The 24598-nt window shown below is 30.1% G+C and overlaps 1 protein-coding gene across 7 annotated transcripts in view; it reads left to right on the top strand.

Annotated features, from left to right (window-relative positions):
- The window catches only part of Actn (alpha actinin), a 164469-nt gene that overhangs the window by 100373 nt on the left and 39498 nt on the right, over positions 1-24598 (top strand). For 6 of the 7 annotated variants that reach the window (XM_080176556.1, XM_080176554.1, XM_080176552.1 and 3 more), the window contains 6 exons: positions 1614-1708; positions 2672-2729; positions 12814-12901; positions 13428-13535; positions 13865-13946; positions 14437-14522. In XM_080176556.1, the coding sequence (XP_080032682.1) occupies positions 1614-1708; positions 2672-2729; positions 12814-12901; positions 13428-13535; positions 13865-13946; positions 14437-14522 (517 nt within the window). Of the gene's footprint in view, positions 1-1613; positions 1709-2671; positions 2730-12813; positions 12902-13427; positions 13536-13864; positions 13947-14436; positions 14523-15949; positions 16036-24598 lie in introns of all 7 variants that reach the window. The other variant, XM_080176551.1, reaches the window with a different exon arrangement.

Here is a 24598-nt window from a genome sequence, read left to right as displayed (position 1 = left end):
TGGGTACTTTTATAGAAATTTGATTGGCTGGTTCCAAATCAGTAATGTCCAAACTTTTAAAACAATAATTTTAATCTACAGTTTGTGCAATTAGGGATCTACATTTTATGGGCCATGGTCTTGTCCCTTAAGTTCTTACATAAATATCATGATTAAAGAATTTATTAAAATTTTTTTTTTTTTTTGGTAACCCCGACTATGCATATTATTTTGACCTACAATCCAAAATCTATCTCATTTTCCCCAGTTCTCTTTATATATATGTACCTTACTATTTATCAGGGCGGCAAGGTATTGGTCCGTTTTAAATTGTACACAGCATTAATAAGATAATAACATTTTGTTTAAAATAATTTGTATTAAGGTCGATATAGACACGTTTTGTCAGTGAATTTTTTATTAGTTTTTATTGTTTTTTTCTTCTCAATCTCCTTTAATAAGTAACTGTTTCTAAGATTTAAAGTTACAAGCTTAAAGTCTGATAATATTTATTTCTTTGAAACCAATTAATATCCTCTGGATTAGAACCGGTTCTGAGCCATACTGAAAAATCATGTGTAGCATCGTTTTACAGACAATTTTCCTTCGGCCTCTCTGGGTTAACAAAATGGTTTTAATCTTACAATTTTTCACTTTGATATCTGCGGAGAGCTGTCAATAATACGATGTGATAAATGATATCATGGCGGCCTCAACTGAATCTGAAATCATCCCCGTAGTATCCGTGTCTATTTTGATCCTAATTCAATCCTTTTTGATGTGGAATACATATTATGTTACATTTCAATTCTAACATCTAAGAACGGGTTTTAAGTCCGTTCTTTTAACATTGAATAACATTACAATACTCAAACAACAGATAAGATATTGTTTTTGTGTTGACAAATATAGCCATAGTGTTCCATATATAGTGATTAGAAACAGCCATACAAAAGGGAATAGTATTTATCGCAATATTGCAGTTGTGAGCAAGCTTCCAGTCAAATGCACTTATTAAGTCTATTTGTTCTTAATGTTGACCAAACGCATAGTATAGCTTATTGAAAAACAGTTTGACCTAATAAGGTTATTTGACGGGAATTTTACTCACAACTTTACGGAATTTTCCGAAAGCTACTATTCCCTAAGGCCATAATCTATAGTGCAGTGTAATGATTTGCGTCTGTTTATGTGGTAGGGCATTCCCTTTGCTCTTTGTATTGTTATTTTTATCATAGGTTAACTGTTTAACGTCTTTACTCATGACGCGGGTAAAACTTTATTGTAATTAATATGTTTTTAATATATCTAGGACTAACCTATAGATATACAATATATATATTATAACTCACATGGGATTTTGGTTTTAAACTGATAAATTAAAATTCTATACATGATTGCAAAATTACTATCAACAGACAGACAAAGATTTAAGTTGTCGGGAGGAATGCCTTGTGTAAGCAGGCACTACTCACAGATGAACTTACGGACAAAGATGAAGATTATACTTACCCTGCCAAAACTTGATTAGTGAATGCAACTTTTTATTATAGACGTTAGAAGTCAGGTTTGTCCATTTGTCCCACTGATTCTCAAAATCAAACACGAATTTTTCACTATTAAAATCATTTTAGAGGCAAGATGAGGTTCCACAAGATCGCCAACGTGAACAAGGCCCTGGACTTCATTGCTAGCAAGGGAGTCAAGCTTGTGTCCATCGGTGCTGAAGGTAAAAATGTTTTTAGCCATAGAGACTATAAAACAACTTTAATTCAAAGATCCCACATTTAGGTAAATTTAGATTAAAAAACAATGTTTGGCATACTAAAAAGATTGGCGCTATCACACATAATACTTATTTAGCACTGAACTCTGCCTCTTTCTCAGCCCTCCCCCCCCCCCTTATTTTTGAAATAAAATGCTAATAAGGGAGGGGTAATGTTTTTATTTGTTTATTAATTAAGATAGTTTGGTTATTATGGGCATTGAGTGGCCGCAAAAGGTTAGATCTGCGTAGGTATAAGCCCCACAGTGCCAATATATGTTACAAAACTTCTCAACATCCTTTTTTTAATTAAAAATAAAGAGGGGGGTGAGGGAGATGTAAAAGCACCAAATAATCAATTTGTATAGTACATAAACTGGTTCTAGTAGACGTGGATAGGTATAATATATTTTTTTTTATAAATAATGAAGTTGCAGTAAAATGAATAAATGTTGGAAAAACATTAACCTCGTTTCCATTTTATACACAGATTTAGCGCATTTGCATAATTTTACATTTTAGAAAACATGCAGAGTAGAATTTTTTAAAAGTCGTCTATTACCAATTTAGGCTTACTTATTTTTAATATCTCCCACCTCCTTTTCACTCTTTTAGTAGACTGTTTAGCCTTTTATAATTCTAATAATTGAATATATCCTATCCTATATCCTATAATATAAAGTAGTAAGCTATTTGTTTGTAGCGAAGGATCTCGCTCACCACTGAACCGATATGGTTCTCCTTTATAGGGAAGCTTCTTATAGGCCCTGAGATGGTTTCAGGCAATTTTTTTTTTATAAATAAGCCTGGGTATGGTTTTAAGCTATTTTTCTGCTCTTCCATATCCCTTCTTATATAGAGAGCCGCTAGGCGCGCAAACGCAAATTTATTTTTAAAGAAATAACTTTACATTTGTTCTTTGTTTAGAAATTGTTGATGGCAATGTTAAGATGACCCTTGGTATGATTTGGACTATTATCCTCAGGTAGGAAAACTTATTTATCGCATCGTGTTATAGACAGTTTTCCGAGGATATTAAAATAAAAAATTTTAGGATTTATATCCGTTTTTTAACCTCCCGGTGTCGAAGGCTAATGTTAATAAATCTGATATTAATCTTATGATTTTTATTTTATTACCTATTCATGGAAAATTTTCAGTAATACGATGCTATTCATGATTCTTCAGTATGGCTGAGAACCGGTGATAATCCCGTGGATTTTAATCGGTTTCGAAGCCATACTGGAGAAGTAGCAACTCTTCTAAAATTATTGATTGTGAAATAGTAATGCAATATTCAAGCATTGTTATTTAACTATTCTTCAATGTTAAAATTTTTGAAAGGGATAGTTCCATGGAAGACAGTTAAAAAGTGTATTAGCCGCTTGGATTAAAAATTTTTTTTTTTTCAAATACATAATACCTACATATTAAGCTTTAAAATATCATATATTCAATTTTATTCAAATTGCTTTCATGGAAAACCTCTTGATAAAAAAAATATTTTCCACTATGGCTTTAAAACTGATATATATATTCGCTGGATTGGAATCGGTTCTCAGTCATACTAAAAAAATCATGTTTAGCATCGTATTACAGACGATTTTCCAAGAATATAAAAAAATCCTAAATTAATACCTACCAATATTTTTAGTCTAGCAAAACTTATAAACTTAATCTTATAATTTTTAATTTTAATATCCTTGGAAAGCTGTCTATAATACAATGTGATAAATAACTTATTATTTGTAATTATGTTAATTGCAATTAGTTTGTTAATATTTGAAAAAAATGCCTAAATCAATGTTATTTAACACTTGAAAAGTGCTGATTTGGTACATTAGGTGAATTAAACCATGAAACAGATATACAAGAATGATCTTATACAAAGTGAACCACAAAGAAACTTGTGATTAATAATTTGAATAATAACATTAATATCAAATATCCAAAATCATAATTTAACCAAAAATTTTAACAAAAAATAGGTACTCAAATGTTAATTTTCAATAACTTTTACACTAAAATTCTATAAGATAAAAAATAATTTGATGTTAGAGATGCTGCTCTATATTAAAATTCAGAACAAGTTGTGATAAAAATAAACTATACAGCTTATCTCATCTTTCTTTGTAAGCAGTAAAACACATACACAAACATACACATTCATACAACCACCAACAGACAATACACACATCTATGTAGAAAATATAAATTTATGTTTGTAAGAATTATGTTTCCTAACCTAGAACAACTCTCATATTATGTTTTCTGCAAACTTTTCAATGCACTGTAGACCAAATAGGTGCATAATATTTTGCACATGAAAATGCGCAAAATTAAGAAAATATCTGCACACATTTCTGAATTAATGTAAATTAAATAATGCAATTAGGGAGGTGAAATTTTGAGAGAAAAAAATGTTACTTTATCCACAATTTTTCTACTTTGCAAAATTGAGAGAAAAGGTGGAAAAGATATATGAGAGGATAGGGAGTTAAAGATTACAAGGCAATGTTAAATTTTCCAGGCAAATAGGGAAGGTAAGGATAGTTATGGAGATGGGGCTGAAAGGGAATAGGGTATGGGTTGTTGTTCTCAAACTTTGCTGAAAGTTAATTAACAATATTGAACTTATTCTTTTCTGTTTTGTATATGCTCTTTTTTTGCTTTGTTAGTTAGAACAATATGTATGTTATGTACTGCATTGTCTTCTATAAAATTTATAACATTACAAAATTATCAATATGGTTTGCAGCCTCTCCATACCTAACCATATCCATTTGTTTGTTAGATTTTGGTTACTTGTTAATTGAATACTATTAGATTTTTACTTTACCTAAATATTTAACTTGAAAAATCCAGAATAAAATAATGATAATTTCACATTTTGTTTTGATCTATTATAAACAAATTACAATTTTAATCTTTAAACAAGAATTGAGAATTGAAAAGATAGATTTTGCAAAAAATCTTGATCCTGTATACAGATGGTTATAATAAGAAAGAAGGGAAAACTAAAGGTAAAAAATATGTCAGATTTAGGTCAAGTTTTTGCAACACAGAATGCAAAGAAACTGTTTGAAGTATTGAAAAAACAGTATTCACTTTGATTTAGTCATTAACATTTCCTTTATATTGAACTTTTTACTAAGCTTAACATTTTTCTTCTTTTCAATTAATTTATAAAGATATAAGGATTGAAAAGTGGCTGCGCTACGTTGTAAAAAGTAAAAAGATTTTAATTTGTTTGCTGACATGATTGAAAAATCTTTTATTAAACCTGGAGGATCAGTCTTGGAATATTGGCATTTCCTGGCTGATATTTAAATATCTTTTATACACAATCCTTTACAAATATCAACATAGACGCACATTATTTTTAATATCAAAATGGAAAAAGGTTATAATCCTAATCTCATATGCTTTAAAAAAATGTGGATAATTGAATTTGTGTCCTTTGTAAATATCAACCTAGACGCACAACTTTTTTTAATATCAAAATAGAAAAAGGTTATAATCCTAATCTCATACAAAACGTGGATAATTGAATTTGTGTCCTTTAAGATTAATTGCCATGTATGAATTGTGTTTTAAGAAATTTAACTTTTCTGCTAATTACAGTATTTCCTTTGATCAATAAAGTTGGGGAAGCTTTTGTTGATAATTATACTACCGGCTATGCCCCTAGAGGTGCATTTTAATTAGACTAAAAGATCCCATTGACTTGTATTTAGTTTCTCTAAAAGCACAACTAAACTCAACCAGTGATTTTAGAGATCCTTTAATTAAACAAAAACTTTACTTTATCTTATAGATTTGTTTATAATTATAATTTTTTCTAAGAAGGTGATAATGACTTTCCTGTACAATATTTACATAATTCTAATAAAATAAAAAAATATTGTGACTGATGTTTTGTGGAAATCAATAATTTAGATTCTGGGTAAATACTCTTCAATTTGTGAAATTTTCTGGGTAATTTTAAAAATTAACTTTAGTGTGTAATGCAAAATCCTTGTGGAACATTTAGTCAAATATCTGAGCACATAAATGGGGACAAGATTAATTCATATCTTATATGCATTGATGTGTATTTAGTATGTACTACAAGGTGCCTTACAAATAATATATACATAAAATTTATTCATTTAATAATATGACCTCTAATTGGTGACACATTGTAACAAGCCTACTATTTATATTAGTGTCACTTGTTTTTTGTTTTGGCAAAAACTAACATTAAAACAAAATAGGCACTAAAATTCAGATGTATTTTTTTCTGGAAATTGACATTTCAGGACACCTTACATATTACATTTAAATGCACATGTATGTGTATTACACTGCACTTGAATCCAACTTTAAATGTTCCTACAATATTTCATTTCAAAGTTGGAGCAATTTCTGTTTTGCAAATCCTAAGGATGGGAACCACAGTTTGTTTGAAGTGTAAGCTTGAATAAACTTGTAAAAGATTGATTTGAAGCCTTGGTATGCATGTTAATTTTTAAGATAAGAAACAAGGAAATTTATTTCAAGATTATGATAAGACATTATTTTATAAAATAGATTTTGGCTTATGTGTTTAAAGCAATGAGGTCAGCATATTTTCAATTTGCCTTCTGTATGTCAATCTTTTTCATTTTTAACTTGAAAAATTTTCCATCCTACACATATTTGTAAATTTTTTGTCAAGTAAACTGTGCAGGTAAGATGTGTGGAAGGGGAGGAGGATAAGTGCATTCTCTCCTACCCACTCGTCAGTTCAATTAATTTGGATATGATGCACACCAGAAGCAATACCACACACATACAATATTGTTTTGCAGGCAGGGTCATATTACAACAAATAATATATTACATCTATTAAAGGTAAAAGCACTTATGATAAAATAATGGCTCTTAAATGTGCAAAACGGATCTTAAGGTTCTTTAGTTTAGTCATTCCTTATTAGTTTATATTCGAAAGTTATATGTAAACGATTATTTTACAATTAAAAAAAAATCAGATGAATATTTAGTATCTTAAAGTAAAAAAAACACTAAAGGATTCAACAGAAACAAAACATAGAAAAAAATGAAAATTTTTAAGTTAAACTTGCTGTTAAATTTTCATTTATCACTATCAGATGGAAAAATTCAATTTTGAAACTTTTAAATCTATTCAGATAGACAGAATAAATTAATGATACAAAACTAGTATATTACATCACTACTATACTAGTTCACAAAATTTACAAATGTTAATGTTAAAGATATTCCCCCCGTTCTTTCTCTATCTTTAATGTGTTGTGGTTTAAAGCACTCACAGGATAATGGGTTTAGATTCTTAGATTTTGAAAACCATCAAGCATTTAAACTTTGCCATGTAATGTGAGGGTGTCTGAGTCTTTGTTATATAAACAAACATTTGTTATTTTATTTCTTAAATGAAATTTAAGAGTTGACACAATGAAAATGTTGAAACAGAATTTAATCTTATTTTAATTTTCACCAATATTATTACATTAGAAAGGACCAAATATAAATCAATATTTATAGACTGTAAATCAAAGCTTTATTTTCATGTACAATTCTCGGTTTCCCATTCATCTTATTTTGTACTCGGAATCGAAACCAAAGCAAAAAATAAACTCATTTTTATAAATAAAAGATGGAAATTTTTTTACGTATTTTCTGTAAGATGTTTGTAGCATTTAGTCAAATGCGATTATTAAGTCAAACTGTTTTTAATTTTGACCCTTTCATGTATACATTTGGTTAAAATTAAGAAAAGTTTGATTTAATAAACGCATTTGACTAAACACTAACAAACAATTTTACCAAAAATATCCAAAAAAATTACTCTCTTTATTACACTAATTTTAAAAATCATATAAAGTATTAGCATGTTTTTACTTAACTTAACAATCTATTACTCTCTGACTTCTGTATAAGAAATTCTGTCTGAACTTGAGCCTAAAACCAATGTCTCCTGTTTTGCTCTGTTCAGAATTTAACTAGGGATTTTATTCTTGTGAAAACATTTTATACACAATATTTTATTCTGTAAAAATTGTAATTATGTTCATGAGAATGGAATCAATATGAAGAATTCAGACTTCTAATATTAAGATCTATTAAAATAATACAAAATATTTCATTGTATAATCTGATATTTTTGGGGGAATAAGTTATCCTTTAAACAAAAAATATAATAAAAATCTCCAAAAATTGGTAAGGAAGATGAAGCCTAGTTTGAACTTTTGTTTGAATATGGTTTTCCTTTTTCCATCTGAGCAAACACAGGTCCACACCTTCACTCTCCTGGCAACCACACAACTTCCACTTCTCCAACTTTCTTTCCTGGACACAATCAGAATTAGTATCCTCTCAATAGTTGGTAATATTTTTTACTAAATACATGCAAAGTTTTTTTTCTAATTATTAAAACAGTACTTGCCAAAGTTAGGAATATTTCTTACAATACATGATTTATATTTTTCTTTTCAGTTTTGTTAGAATTTATATGTTTTTCACAAGCTCTTTTCAATAGGTAGATAATAAACAATTAATAAAAAACTTCTTTCTAAATTACAGCATTATATCTTAACAAACTAGTACTGCTACTTCCTTTCTATTTAAATTAATATATAAATTATAATATCTATACAACATAGCAAGAAAAAAACAAGAAACTTTGGCCAGGTTTTCCTATTCTCTCTAAATCCGTAATAGATCTCTAACCATTAGTAGTAAAGGAATATGTAATCAGTTTTACAGCCATGGTTGCCAAGAAATCTAAAACAAATATACATTTTAAAAACAATGTTATCCAATTAAAAAATGATATATATTTACCAAGAATTCTCCAGTACTAGTTTGTTTGAAAGAAATTGCTTATTGTTTATTGTCTTAAACCCTCTTTCATTCAACTATTTATTATATTGGTTTACTTATTGCACTATATTTGTTAACAGTATGTGTACCTAAAATCTTTTATTGTTGATAAAAAGCCTATTATTCTGAGTTAGCAACCATGATTGGAAACTTTGTTAAGAATATTACTGGAGAGAAGAAATAAGTTTGATTGTATTTTGCCTAACTTATGGTAACTGCAGTACCACCATGCCAAGCCTGCACCAACACTTCCTGGCCAGTTTTCAAGTTGAGAAATGAATAACCCCCCTCCAACATATTAATTAAACCACCCAGCCAACCTCAGATCTTTGCAACAATAAACTTTCTTTTGTAACTTATCTCTAATTTCCATTCACAAAAGTCTCTTTTTTAGGACCTTCTTCTAATTCAATCCAATTTTTAAAGCCAAGGCAAATTACCTTGTGTAGATTCTAGAAATGTAAGGGGAAGGTGGTTGATTTCATCCTCATAGGGTTTATTTCACTTCCCAGCTAGAAAGAAACCCACTGCCTTCATACAATTATTTAACAACAATTAAAAGTTTTAACTTTTATTGTTGTAGTATAAACTTATTTGCATTTAAAAAGTTGCTAAATAACTATAGACAATAAATATTATACATAATTACAAATGCAAAAAAACGAAAAGGATTTTATAATAATAACAATTTAATAAACATTAAAATCTGAAATTTTAACAGGTAAACTTTTTAAAAAATTGAATAACCAAAAACATAAGTAAGCTAGATAATTCACCTAAATTACCCAAATAGAAATATGTGGAATATCTATGAAAATCGTTATTCTTGTTTTCTTTGGTGGCAAATCCTAAATATTGTGCCCAATTAAACACTGTAGAATATGCCAGGGACAAGACAATGGAAGATTATTTAATTTTCCCAGATTTTGTCTTCAAATATTGTAGAGAAGAATGAGTTGTAGATTAATTTTAGCATTTCCATGCTAGGCAATCCCAACAGTAAATAATTTTAACTAATATGACAGAAAAATATTGACCTAAGATATGCAATATTTCTGCTAACTACTGTTCATATAGTCTTAGAAAGCTTCTAAAGGCTTACTTTGCAAAAGCTATAACTTGTGTATGAGTGTGTTATTAACATTAAAGGTTGGATAAATTCAAGATTAGGGTTTTGACACCTATAGAAAAACTAATCTTGATATAACATTCTATTTCAATTATGATAAAAAGAATTGGACATTGGGCTGTTCATTACACTAGTCCCCAAAGTGTCAAGTGGCTTAATAAATTCGGGGACTTTTAATGAATTTTGAGTAATTGGTTTATTGATATGAGTTTCCAAACGTTGAAGCTCCCAATTGCAGTACACAGATATAGGTTATGTTATGCATCATCATTCGGATATTTGTAAAGCATCTTTGTCCATTATCTAAATTAAAAATCTTTCCATAGTGCGTGCATTTGTTTTGGCTCATCATTACCATTGAGCACGCCCTAGTTTGGTTATCTCTGGTTATAAATGTGAATGGATTGTCTCACATTAAGACAATTGCTACAGAGACCTTTAATATTGGGCGGGTTACAGTAATGTTTTGAACTAATATATTACAGAACATTTACAGTTTAGCCACAGCAATTATTGCTGCTGTGCTTACAGTTTTAATGTTTTAAATCTTTTTTACCCTTTAACTTTAAAAGCCTGTATATGTTTTATAAAACAAAATAAAGGCTTAATAGACACAGTTAGATAAATGACACCTAAATAAATTTATAAGGACTCCTACTTTTTTTCAAAATAGACGGTATTAGAAAAAATATTTTTTCCAAAGTAAAAGTGATCGCATTTTGTTTTTACTTCCCATTCTATTTAACTTCTATAAATCAAATCTATTTCTACTTTTATCCACTTTTTCTTAAAACGTCACAAATATTTTGGAGATATATTTGAGTTTTGAGTTCAGTTATAAAATCCATAAAATGATGTATCACTTTAAAAAGCTGTCTTTAGTCCCAAATATTTTCTAGAATGAAAATGCAGAAAACTTATTCTATTTGTCATCCAGGGAGTAGGGAGTTGTATCCCTAGTTTATAAGATCTAATGCTCGAACACACAACTATACAGACTTCAACAAATATACACAAATACGCTAACAGTAGCTGTGCTGGTGCAATTGTTTCTCTTTAATCATTTCAGCTTTTCATCACTTATTAACACTTTAATTATTTTACTATTTCTGTTTCATATTTTCCTGTTCTTTTTAGTTTTAAATACTGTTTGCTTCTGTCTTTACCTTATTATTATTTGAGCCAATTATGTATATACTAGCGGCCACGCCTCTAGAGGCTTCTAGGGGCAATTAATGTGGGAGATACCCTCCCCCAAAAAATGTAAAACCTTCCCTGGACCTATAAGAAGCTTTATTGTAAAGGAGAACCATATCGGTTCAGCAGTTTATGAGATCCTTCGCTACAGACAAAAAAGCTTACTACTTTATATAATAGGATTGGTTCTTGTTTTTGAGCTGTACACCCTTACTGCCTGTTGTCACTGCAAATTAAACTTTTCTATTTAACCTATTCCTTTTTTTCTATTACCTCGCATAATATCAACCTTCATCCATTCTTTTGTCCACAAAAGTAGCGCAGCATATCTACATTACATAAAGTCTTTACGTCTATAGGCCGTAAGCCTATAAATGTAGATACCAATTAAATAAAATTTGAGATTTCACAACGCTGATTACTTATATCATCTTTTAAAGTTTATAAAAAAATAGGTAAAATAACAACATAATACATAATATTATATGAAATACTTTACTTAATATTCAAACTCCATTTTAAAGTCTAATAGACATAAATTTATTTTTCATCTTAATGTAAAATACTGACAAAATTTGTTCTTGTTAACATTCTTTGCAATTGTTGTATAACCCAATCTTTCGGTGGCTAGCTTTAGTGAGATGAAACAAAGTAAAAATAAGTAGAAATCATAATTGCATCCATTTACAAAGTTTTATTACTTTTTTTTATTCTACACCTCTTTCTTTCTACAATCCCTTTCTCTCTCCTATTATCTATTTTTACTCCCAAATTCTGTTTATCTATCTGTCTTTCTCCTTTTTGTATCTCCTAGCCTAGATATATAGCAAAACTTTGCTTTTAAATTTTAGGACAAATATTCAGCAGTTTAATTGATTTGAAATATGTAATATTTACTTGTGTTTTTTGGTATTTTCCCTCATAATGCCTATAGAGCATTGAACCACTCCCTCCCTCTCCCCTTTCTGACATAAAATTTTAAATAAGGTTGTGGGGGTATGTTTTGTACTTTTACCTAACCACAGCGCGGGATCTAGTCTTGCGGGGCCTTTTCCTTGGGTTTTTACCTAACCTAACCTGATATTAAATAATAATAATACATACGAAATACTATCCCCACCCAATCTTAATTTAAACTATTTAAAATTTTTGTCGAGCATACAATGAAAACAAAATCATAAACACTTAACCTAACTCAAACAAAAATAATTACAATTAGTTAAAACCACTGAATATCACTTCCCTGTCCCCCCCATCTCTGTTGATCATTCTTTTAAAACAAACAAATGCACAAATTCAGTTCAGTTTCTATAACGTGGTTTTTAGGACTTAATTTACACAATTATCACAACAAATTATAGACTAAAATTGCTGTTAACTCCCTACATTAGAATATTCGAAAAAACGGCTAGAGTGATCAGGATTCATTAGGCAGAATTGCCAATAAAAACTTTCAATTCATCAAATAGATTTTCCTTGCTAATGAGGAAAATTGATCATTTAAATTTAGAACATTTTTTTTCTTTTTAAACATTGTTTTAGGCATTGTTAGTAATATTTTATTTAAAAAAGAAAATTATTTTTCAGTAAGACTTCGAAACATATTAATATTTGGTGGATTAGAACCGGTTCACAGCCATACTGAAAAAAGCATGCATAGCATCGTTTTACAGACAATTTTCCACAAAAATTGAAATAAAATAATAAAATTAATACCTGTCTTGTTAGCCTTGGCCTTCGGCCCCTCGAGTTTGACAAAACTGGTTTTAATCTTATAATTTTCTATTTTTTATCCGCGTAAAACTGTCTATAATACGATGCGATAAATAACTTACCTCACTTAACTTTCTGTGTTGTTCAGGTTCGCTATCCAGGATATTTCCGTTGAGGAGATGACCGCCAAGGAGGGTCTGCTCCTCTGGTGCCAGCGCAAGACTGCTCCTTACAAGGATTGTACATTTTTAGCGCAAAAAATGCTTTTAAACAGTTTTGCTTTTCTTTAATATTTTCACTTAACTATAAATCCTCATGCATAATATAATGACTACCATAATGAAGGCGGCTTGATCCTAACGGTTTTAGGCTATTTTCCTGATGGTTATGTAACCTTTCTCAAGAGATTTAGATCTTAATAACTGATGTTTTCTATTTTACTAGCGACGACGACCCTAGACGACTCTAGGGCACATTATAAAAATAGTTATAAACCATCCCATTACCTATGACAGGCTATATTGTTAAGGAGAACCATATCGAATGGCACGGTTTTTCGGTACAATTAGACTGATAGACATCCTGTCACTTTTACATGGATTTTTGTAGTTGTGAATTATCGAAAAGTTACTTTGATTCTAATTTTGTATGGGGTAAGATATTTTTTACATCTTTTTTTGCCGAATCTTATATTATATTATATATTAAAATTCTGCATTTGACATTTGATCTGAACGCGCTAAAAATTTGCAAATTCACTAGAACGTGAACGTGCAAAACTTCCACCTGTCCTGGAGGGATGGACTGGCGTTCTGCGCTCTCATCCACAGGCACAGACCAGACCTACTCGACTACAGCAAGCTCTCAAAGGTAAGAGGCTTTATGTTAGGAGGGTGAAACGTGAAAAGTAGCCCCAGTTATCTTTAAGCATAATCCTAATAAATAAAGTAGCAAGTTTTTTTGTTGCTTAAGATCTCAATAACTACTGAAGTAAGATTAATATTTAAGGTTCTGTAATGGTTTTAGGCTATTTAATATCCAGATTTAAGTCTTCGGTTTGTTTTCAGCTTTTTTTCTAGTTTCTATATATTTTCACCTTTCCCTTGAGTAAATATTAAATATAGATAGATAAGATATCAAGTTTATAGCTAAACATATAAATACATGACAAATGCTCTTAACACCCTATTTTGTTGCAGGACAACCCACTCGAGAACTTGAACCTCGCCTTCGACATCGCTGAGAAGTACTTGGATATTCCCAGAATGTTGGACCCCGAAGGTATTCATTTTACTCCAATGGATATAGAAAATGTGGATAATGTGAAAGATTCTCGTATACCCTGAGAAAGTGTTTCTCTCAATCCCCCCCCCCCCCCCCCCCGATACCCCCTCCCTCTTTAATGATTTTATCCCATCTTTTTCTCTTGATCATGGATGAAAGTAGTGAACAATAATGGGAACTAAATTAACAACCTTAATTGACAACAAAAATTTCCCTGTCACAATATCCACGTATTCTATACCTATCCATTTTATTTCTTCCAAATCTTTTTATTCCTAAGCAACTTTGATTTCATTCATTTTCATTAGAGAAAAATTAGCAAATGAGTTAGGTTTAAGCTTTAATGAGATTAGTGATTCCATAATTTTCATAGTTAGAACTTTTAGTAAATTTATCAAATTCAATTTTAGGGTATTTTTCATGTAATTTTTCTTAACCGCGGACAACTGTCTATAATACCATGATATAAATATATATTACCCCGCAGATTTGTTGAATACCGAGAAGCCTGACGAACGTCAAATTATGACATACGTGTCTTGCTACTATCACGCCTTCCAGGGCGCCATGCAGGTAGACACCCCAACCCCCTCCCACAACCCTACGGGACTGAATCCTTTCCCAGTGTTACCTAACAAACCCCTGCGTGATTTAACCCTTATGTAGCTTGCTAAAGTAACCAATCTCAAAGACAGTTTGGTGATTTAGAACTTTAATGTTTTGTGTGCTTTAATGTCAATTTATTTTATTTTTTATCAATAGCTTATTTTTTTAAAAAGCTTTAGTTAATGTAAAAAAAATTCAAGAAGAAATTAAGAAACGAGATAATTTGTGTCCACAACAACACAACAAGAAAATCATAGAGTAACTTTCCTGCCAAATATAATTTCTGGTTGATTTAATGAGATTTATGTAAAAATACAGACAGACATATTTTAGTATAGACTTATAGAGCCGCTATGATGCAAAAACGTGTTGCCTATTTTGTTTTGGTTGATTGAAAAAGTATTTCCCACAGGAAAATACTTTCGTGAGTTGCAGGCAAACTCAGGGAGAAGGGATAGGCAAATGGACAGACAAAGATTCAAGTAAAATGAAAAAAGGCCAAGATTTTGAGTTTGTTAGTTAAAATTTACATTGATAGTCTGCCAGTTAATAAAACGAATCAATAGAAATTTGAATTGAATTTTTATTTTCATACCTAGTAATGGAAAATATTGTCTTTGATAAAAATTGACGACAAATTCAAATGAACACAAGTTGCATTTTTACTTTTCCTTTTATCTTTGTTGAATACTAAACTAGTGGCTTCATAGTTGTCAATAAAAATAATCACTCAATATAAAGAACTTTATTTATAGTTTAAGCTTTTCTACTTAAACTTATTCTTTATTTGTTATATTAAAAAAGTCTAAAAGAAGAGCGAGATAAAAGTTTAGTCCAGATTATTATATGCTAGGATTGGGCAACAGAAGATAACTTTTCCGTCATTTATTTTTTATTCTTTTTATGTCTCTTGGTGCAGTGCTAATTTCTCAATGGATAGGTATTAGTTAACCAACAGACATTTGAATTGAAGAGAACTTTGCTTTGTAAAATAATAAATATGTATGTCTATTCTAATAGGTTAAAAAAGAGTTATATTTATATTTATTTAATTCTACTGAACATGGACAAAATTTACGTTCTTGCTTTTAAAACTAATTTTAATTAGAAGTTTCCTTTTGTTTTAAAATATTTATTATTTTTTTATAGAAAGTTTTATGTAATATTTTTGTTAATTAATACCTATCATTTTTAACAAAACAACATTTTTGATGTTATTAACGAATTTATTGGTGATTTTATTGTTAGTAAACAAAATATTTTTAAAGATCATAATAATTTTTAAAACTTTAATAAACTAGGTACCAATTGTTTTACTGACACAAAAATCCTCAATTTTAATTGTGTTAACCTTAGTGTGACTAACCTAACCTGTTTTTTCCCCGTGTGTGTAGATTTATCCCAAACGGCCATGCCGGATGATCGAGCTGTCATGACCTGCGTATCATCCTACTATCACACTTTCTCTGGCGCTCAGAAGGTAAGTGGATTATAATTCATAGTCAAAAATGGATATATGTGTTTTGGTAAAGAAATCATTCCTAAAAACAATTTTCAAAGGGCAAATAACATATATTTTTTTTGGATCCAATTGATTTTTTGTTGATTGCAAGCTGAAACATTGATACACTTTAAGTTTAAGGCAAAATATTTCTCTTCTGATAAAATATTCCTTTAAGAAAAATGGGGTTTTATGAAGTAAATACATTGCCCTTTTGTAAATGTTGAATATTTAAAAAAAATATTTGGTATTAAATGTTTTGTCAAGACACTTTTAACCTTTAATTTGAATCGATATATCATTCATTTTCTGTTGGTTTGACTTTGCCGTGACATTTTACGTTTATGCTAGACTAAAGTTGCTGAATTATATTACGGGTTTCGGCAACCGCTGCTCGTCTGTAGATTTAGTGGCGAATTTATAATTTGCCAATAGCCTACTATTAGTTTTTTTGATGTTTCATCTTGGGATGTCAGGACCTATGAGAAGCTTCACTTTAAAGGAGAACCATATCGGTTCAACGGTGTGATTCTTCAGTACACACAGACAGGCAAACAAACAGAGATCATGTTACTTTATTATAAGTATTATACAGTTATGACAAAGGGATCATTCACAAGATTACATATTGTTGGAAAGATTAATTTATCTGCCATTGTCCTCTCTCTCTCTACCTGATATGTACTAAAGAGCAAGGAAAAATATATGATATTTACTGTTCACAATTGGTAATACAATATGGATAGAGATTTAAAAAAATAAAGTTCAATGAAATATATGCACAAGAAAATCTATATTGCTTCCAACTTTTTAGCAAGTCAGATTTTATTGGCTTTCATTGCATCTCACGGTTCAAAAACATTTTTTGGTTTTGTTTGTATATTTAGCTGGTGGAAAAGCTAATGGCAAAGTAGATTCAATAGCCATAGGGAACTAAGATTAAAATTTTTATAAAGTAAATGATTTAAAAGAAAAAACTGAATACTGTATGCTAAGAACGCCAAAGCTTTTTTATGGGAAAAATTGAGGGGTTTTAAAAGTTTGAAGGGGGTAATCTAATATATTTTAAAATTTTGAGGGGGGTAAAATGAAAAGGTTTGAGGGTTGGACGTATTTTAGGGTGGGTCGATTTTGGACATTTAAGACTAAAGCGGGAACTTGCACATTTTCTAACATGACTCCCTACCCGTGCAAGCTACGCAGAGCACATATATTTACTCTGCCTGTCAGACCCATAGTTGGACAAAATTACGGAATGGGCTCAACACCGTTAAAATAATAATTATATTATAGTATCAACGAATTAAGCTTTAATATAAACCAATGTTTTTATGAATAAATAAGTTTTAAATTAATAACTTCAACAAAAAAAGCTTTACTCACAAAAAATGATAGCAGCTTAAACTACATAAAGATATTTGACATCAATTGCACATTAATATCTTAGAGAAAGAAAGTGGTTTGGCCCTTGGTCTAGTGGTTATATGTTAAGATTTAGACTAAATTTTTAAGTTGCAATTACTGTTTTACTTTAAATTTACAATCATAAGTAATACACTGAAATGATTATTTTTTTCTAAAAATTTTTAGTTTGAAAGATTTTTTGTCAAAAAATAAATTGTGTTGAGATAAACCAATGCGCGTATGAAATTACCTGCTCCAGTGCTTACACTTTAACACAACTTTAACTCAAAATAACTTTTGGGTGGAGTAGAATTTTAGCTTTTTGGTTCTTTTATGTTGAATCAGAATAAAAGGCTTTATAATAGCAAAAAAATATTTTAATCGCCAAATTTGAAATAGCCCATGCATATTCAATAGCTAAAGAAAGCTTATGGAAGCTTTAATGTATTTAATAAACATCCAACTTACCTTAAAATACTGGATTTACTGGTAATTACCTGGGAGGAAGGGGACATTGGGCTTGTTATTACACTAGTCCCCGAAGTATTATAATAACATTTTCTTATTCGTTGGTACTTTAATTGAATTTTGATTAATTAGCTTATTAAGTTTGCAAACACTTCAATCACTTATTGTAATCTGAAAATGGGGTAATTTTGTGCATTATCATTGGAGATGTAACTCAATTTATCTGACATTATCTTATCTTATTAGATTCCTGGGTAATTACCAAATTTCAAAGCTAATTTTACTCCGCCCAACTTTGTTAAATTTTGAGTGTGTCTTTTCTTTTTCTCTCCTTTCTCACTGAATTAAAGATTTATCGATATGCACTTAAACAAATAGAAACTATGGCAAAGCATAGGTAAATATATTTAAAGTAGGATCTATTGTATATCTTTACCAAAAGCCATGGTAGAAATATGTGCTCTATAACTACTCTAAGCATTTAAACTTAGAGGTTGCAGTATGGCTTCGAAACCGATTATTATTCGGTGGATTGAAACTGGCGTTCAGCCATACGGAATAACAGGCAATTTTCTACGAATATTAAAACAAAAATCATGAGATAAATCCAATTTTTTAGTACGGTCCTTCGTGCCTAACAAAAATAGTTATAATCTTTCAATTTTTCCTTTTAAATTTCACGGAAAGCTGTCTATAATACGATGCAATAAATAACTATTCAAAAATAACACCGTTTATTTATATTAAAAGATGATATATGTAGATGGAAAAAGTAAAAGTCATCCTTCTTTTTATCTCAAATTATTCATTTTACATTCAATTGGAAAAGTTTCTCGTTAATAAGAATAGGTTAAGTAGTGTTTGATTTGATAATTACAAGTCTTTTACGTCTAAGTTTTTTGTAAACTGATTTTAAAAGGTTAATTGAATGAAACATAGTACATTATTTTTTTAATATTTTTGATAAATTGTACTTTTCATACAGGCCAAAACATATTTCCTTGGAACTTATTTGAAGTTTGAGTTGATTAAACAGTGCGGCGTTTAAATAAACTTTTGTTAACTTTAGCCTAAAATCCTATATAAAGCTTTTTTATAATATAATAATAGGATTTTTTATTTTATTATTACCTACTAAATTACATTTCTCTTTAAAAAGTTTTTTTGGATTTGTAAATTTCTTTAATAAAAGTGCAATAAAATTTTTGCATAAGTTAACAAAGGTCTATTCAAATTCCTCACTGTTAAATTGTGCTAGCTTTAATATTTGTATTTACCTTGGAGAAGATAATTTAATAATTCTCATTTGGGACTTAACAAACTTAATAGTTTAAGGTCGAGATGGTATACATCAAAATAAATACTTTCTTTATCAAATATTTTGATAATATAAAAAAAGGCAAAAGGATTTAACAGAATATTTTGCGCACAAACGAATAAATGATTTGGGTTTTAAAAAGATAATAGGGTAGTGCGGGGTAATTCCGGTCAATTTTTTGCTTCAACTTAAAATAAACATACTTCCCAAAAACTTTTTCCGGTTTTTAAGAGTGCAAATGAACGATATGGCAATAACGAAGAAGCCTGTCTTGGTCCCATTAAGATCTCGCAACTAGAAGTCGGTCAAAAATCGGTTTAAAGGGCGGCGGTTGGCCTATACCGGAATAACCCCACCGGTGGGGCTATTTCGGTCAGTTGACTTTGGGGGGGGTGGAACACCCCCTTAAAATATTTTTTTTTAACATTTTAAACTATGAGTAGAAAGCTGAGGTCATTAGCTTTCTAACGGTACTAGTCGCATGCAGGTCAGACAATTTTTGACAACAATTTCCCCATTTTAAAAAAGTCGGTAAAATCGCAAAAAAACATCAATTTTTTTCATGCAAACTTTTTTTTTAAAAATCATACTTTTTATTATATGATAAGGTTTTTTTAAGCTTTATACATAAATTAGAGGCAATTTCTGATTAGCAGGTCTTGGAATTTCTTGAAAAAAAGTGATTTTTTCCCAAAAAAATTTTTATTTTAAAAATCCTGCCAGTTTTGACAGCAGTTTTTGATACATTTTTTCTTGTCTCAAATTGGCTAGGATTGACCTACAAGGGTGGTTAAGGTGTCTAAAGATGCAAAATTACATGCCTGACAATTAACTCGAAATGATATGGGGTCTAACTCTAATATTTCAACACATTTTATGCAACAGGAATTTTGAAAATGCAAAATCTTGAATATGTACTCTAAATCTTGGAGATAGAACCCATATCCTGGGGAGTTTTTGTTAGGACATGCAAAGAGCTTTCTATAGACACCTTAAACACCTTTCTAGCTTAATCCTAGCCGATTTGACATAAAAAAATCCAAACCGCGCAAAAATCGCGAACACCCTCTTATACGAAAAAGATGAAAGGGTTTCATATGGAATTTTAAATCTTCTAGCGGTCTTTCTAATAGACATACCCCTTCTTACATGAGCCAATGCAGCTGATACATCTTCAGGCAAATATTTAAGGCATTCTTTTGGGTGATATACTCTTCCCATTACTATAAAAATGTGTCTAAAAAATTTTTAATGTCTTTACAAATTGAAAAGCTTAGGCAACAAAACATGACATAATACAAGCAGTAAAATGACTAGTAATGTACATCACACAACAGGCAAGGCAATGATTAAAGCTTATGTCATGCATTTAGGTTGTTTATGCTTCCAGATCACCTAAATTAAACATTTGGGTATTATACAGTTATAAATACAGTAATAAAAAAAAGTAAAAAAAGTGACCGGAATAGACTATTTTTTTTAGACGAAAAAAAAATTATCAAAAAATCAAGTTAGAACAACGCCTCCAATTGCAAACGATAAATGAATGCCATATCTTTCATTTTACAAAAACCCGGGGGTCGATAAGACTTACCATTTTTCACAATTTTAGATTGAACATGGCCTATTTTGAAATTTTTTTTTGCAAATTTTTTGCAACTTTTTGAGGGCAAACAATCATAGAAGGAGTGATCTGATAAAAATTTGCTGAAGTAAGAAATGAAAGTATAGGCAATAAACTACAATTTTGCTTTTCTGAAGATCTCTCGCAAACGTTTAGAACATCGGTAAAAAACGGTTTTAAAAAAGTTGGTCGTTTGACCGGAATTGACCCGATGACCGCATTAACCCCGCACTACCCTAATCATTTGCCCTTTCCAACGATCAAAAACATTGTTTATTAACACAATATTATAATATTATAATGTAAGCATGACTCCCAAAAAATCTTATAGTGCACCGTTTGCTAATATTAACGGTTCAATTTAATTTTCGTAATAGATAAGCGAGGTTTCAATACATTTTGTCTCCATACACATCATATTTCTACTTCTGATATTTTTACCTTGCGTGATTTTGCTTTCTTATTAACATTTTCGTCTACAATTTTTTTTTTGGGGGGGGGGGAAAGTTAAGGTTAAATGATAAATGTTTTTTTGTGTGAATTGTTTTGTTTCTGTTATTAACCAAGTTTTATTGGTTGTACCTACTGGGAGGGGTGCATTATTGGGAAAGGGAAAGTGTTTTTAAAAAGAATTTTCGAGGATTTTTTATTTGTCATTTTTGATGGTTATTAGCTGATATTTTTTATGAAAACTTTAATTTAAATTACTAATTTTAATTATAGATCATACTCATGGTTATATTTTCAAATATATCATTGTATTTTCCCTCTCTTTGTGCATTAATAGCTTTTTAGTATGTAGCAAAGCTTCTCTTTAATTTTTTATACCTCAGGAAAGGAGGGAAAATTTCCAGTTTATTACACTAGTCCCAAAAGTTTCATAATAACATTTTCTTTTTCTTTGGCTTAAAAATTTTTGGGACTTTTATTGAATTTTGTAAGGTTAGTTCATTAAGTTGAGTGTTCAAAAGTTTCAAACACTAATTGTAATCTACAGAAAGGGATTTTGTGTGCATATAATCATTGGGGATGGACATTAATTTATAAGCCATTGTCTTATCCCTTTAGATTCCTGTTACTGTTAATAATTTGTTCTTACTTGTTTTTACAACTTTTTTATACCAAAGATTACCCTAGTTTCAAACTATTTTTGTTTGTATTGTATAGCCTTAAATATTTAGACCTATTATCTACCGATTTTAGGATCTAAATGGACATCAAGATTAGAAGGACAATTTTATTTATTAATAGCACAGTAATAACAAGAATAATTTTTTTTTAAATGGAAAGTAGGACATCAAATTTTGCTTTCCCATAATGTGACTGTCGAGCTCTGAACCCCCTTACTCTTATTTTTTATATTATTGGAAATAAGGGAGGTGTGTAGTTTTACTATCCCTATGGGTCTTATATCTTTAGTGTACTAACCCGGCAGGGCTACCTAGTATCTAATGTTACCTAGTCTGACGAAAGGGGTTTCATTGCTCAACAAGGTACTTTGTGGAAAATACGGAATATACGGAATTAATACATATTTAGTAGATATATTGTTGAAAAGTTAAGCATTGAACATGAAAAAAAACTTTTTTCCCATATCGTTCCAAAACCGATTAATATCCGGTGGATTAGACTCGGTTCTCAGCCATACTGAAAAATTATGTCTAGCATCATATTGTATCCAGTTTTCTACGGATATAAATAAAAATGTACTATCATGAGATTAAAACCAGTTTTTTAGTCTGTGCCTTTGGCTAAAAGAACTTGTTTTAATCTTATAAATTTACATTTTATATCCGCGGAAAGCTGTTTATAATACGATGCGAAAAATAACTTTATTTCCTACAAATGTGTGGGCATGTCCAACTTAAATATTAGCTGCACTACTAATAATGTATTGTAAATAGCCAAGCTCAGGTTCTATTGACATTTCCAGTGAAATCAAAGTGTCCAGTAAAGTGAAGCTGCAAATTTTTATACTTTGGGCCCATTCCTTAAATTATTTCCTTTGGTTATAAACAGTTTTAACGGAGTCAAATATGTGTATACTTGCGGCTACGCCCCTCTTGGCCTTTAGTCTCACTTGATGAGGGAGGGGGGGGGGGGCTGGCGGCTATAGGAAGTAAAACCCATCTACAATTTCAATTTTAGTTTGAGAAAGAAAAAGTAACGAAAACTAATTTTTTTGGGGGAGCAATTTCTCTTGGGAGGGTAGTAATACCCTACCCCCAAATAGATAATATTAACCTTTCCAGGGCCTTTGAGATGCTTGAGAAGCTACATTGTAGTGAAAAAATGTCGGTTCAGTGGTTAGCGAGACAGACAGACCCAAAGACATCCTATAACTTTTGTATCAAGGACCAATTGGGCTAAAATGGCAACTTTAAAAAAGCGCCAAAAAAATTTAAGGGCCGAACTCTGAAATTTCAGTAGTGCAACAAAATTTGACCATTGGGGTGTGGTGCACATTTAATACAGGATTACATTCTTTTGTAACCATTTTTTTTACTGCCCAGAAATATGCATTGTCATTATTGTACTGTAGTAGCGCATCTACTTTATTGCAAAGGTTTCATTTCAATAATGGCCTATACTTCAAAATAAGACATATATTGATGAACTTAAAATCCATGCTTTTTTATTGCTTATATTATCATAAAACATATGAAAAGGTCAAATTTGTATTTTATCTTTGTTTAAATTCTAATTAACCTAAAAATGGATGTAGAATATATGTGGATATTATGACAGGGTAAAAATTGTCGTCCAATTGAATTAGCTTGGTAACATGAAACTCGTTTATTGGTCAGTTCGTTCATCCATTAGTATGGGAGGGTAGGGGGGTGAAGGGGCTTACTTGGAGTCTATACTTTAGCCAGCTACAAGTTCACTTTATTAGAATACATGAAAATCTTGATTAAGATCTAAGTAATAATATTTCCATTAACCTAATTTTCAATGGTTTGATTTAAATTTTTTACATATTGTTATGTAAAATAAATTAATGTATAAAGAAAATTGCATAAAAAAACTGACATAACAAAGTTAAGATAAATATAAAGCAGAGTTTTTCTTAGAAATTCTTTATACAGAAGAGATTTCCAGAATTTGTGTATGTTTGTTATTGGGTGTCCTTAAAAAAAAGTTCATTAAATTCTCATACGTTTTTTTTGCATTGAAATAAATGGGTTTTTCTACAAGGGTCTTTTAAACAGAAATTCCATATTTTTTTATGTTTTTACATGAATAGTACAAGTACATGATTTTAAAAAAATTAAAACTACATGTTGCAAATTTAAATTTTTTTAGATATTATCTACAGTCTCTTAATTATATTTTAAGTTATTGAACAAAAATGTACTGGGATTACCTACACCTTTCATGGAACGTTTTTCAAATTGCCATGTTTATTTTTTTGTGGGTCACCCAATATAAATTTATATATGTGTATGTGTTTGTACAGATTTCATGTTTGCTTAACCAATTCCGGAGCTTTGCAATGGAAATCAAATCTTTTTAGGCCCCAGTTGCATCCTCTGGTCCATTTCCAAAGTCGTCTTTTTACTCAGGGAGCTAAAGGAATAAGACAATGGCTTATAAATTGAAGGATATCCCCAATGATAATACACAAAGTTATCTCATGTTACATTACAATTAGAAATGGAAACGTTTGGACAATCAACTGAATGAACCAACCAATCAAATTTAATAAGAGTTGTAAGGCCAACGAA

This window comes from Acartia tonsa, chromosome 11 (assembly GCF_053477335.1).
Source record: "Acartia tonsa isolate MP-2025a chromosome 11, ASM5347733v1, whole genome shotgun sequence".
Classification (NCBI taxonomy): domain Eukaryota; kingdom Metazoa; phylum Arthropoda; class Copepoda; order Calanoida; family Acartiidae; genus Acartia; species Acartia tonsa.
Note: the sequence above shows the minus strand (reverse complement) of the source record. Positions and strands in the feature narration are given on the sequence as shown.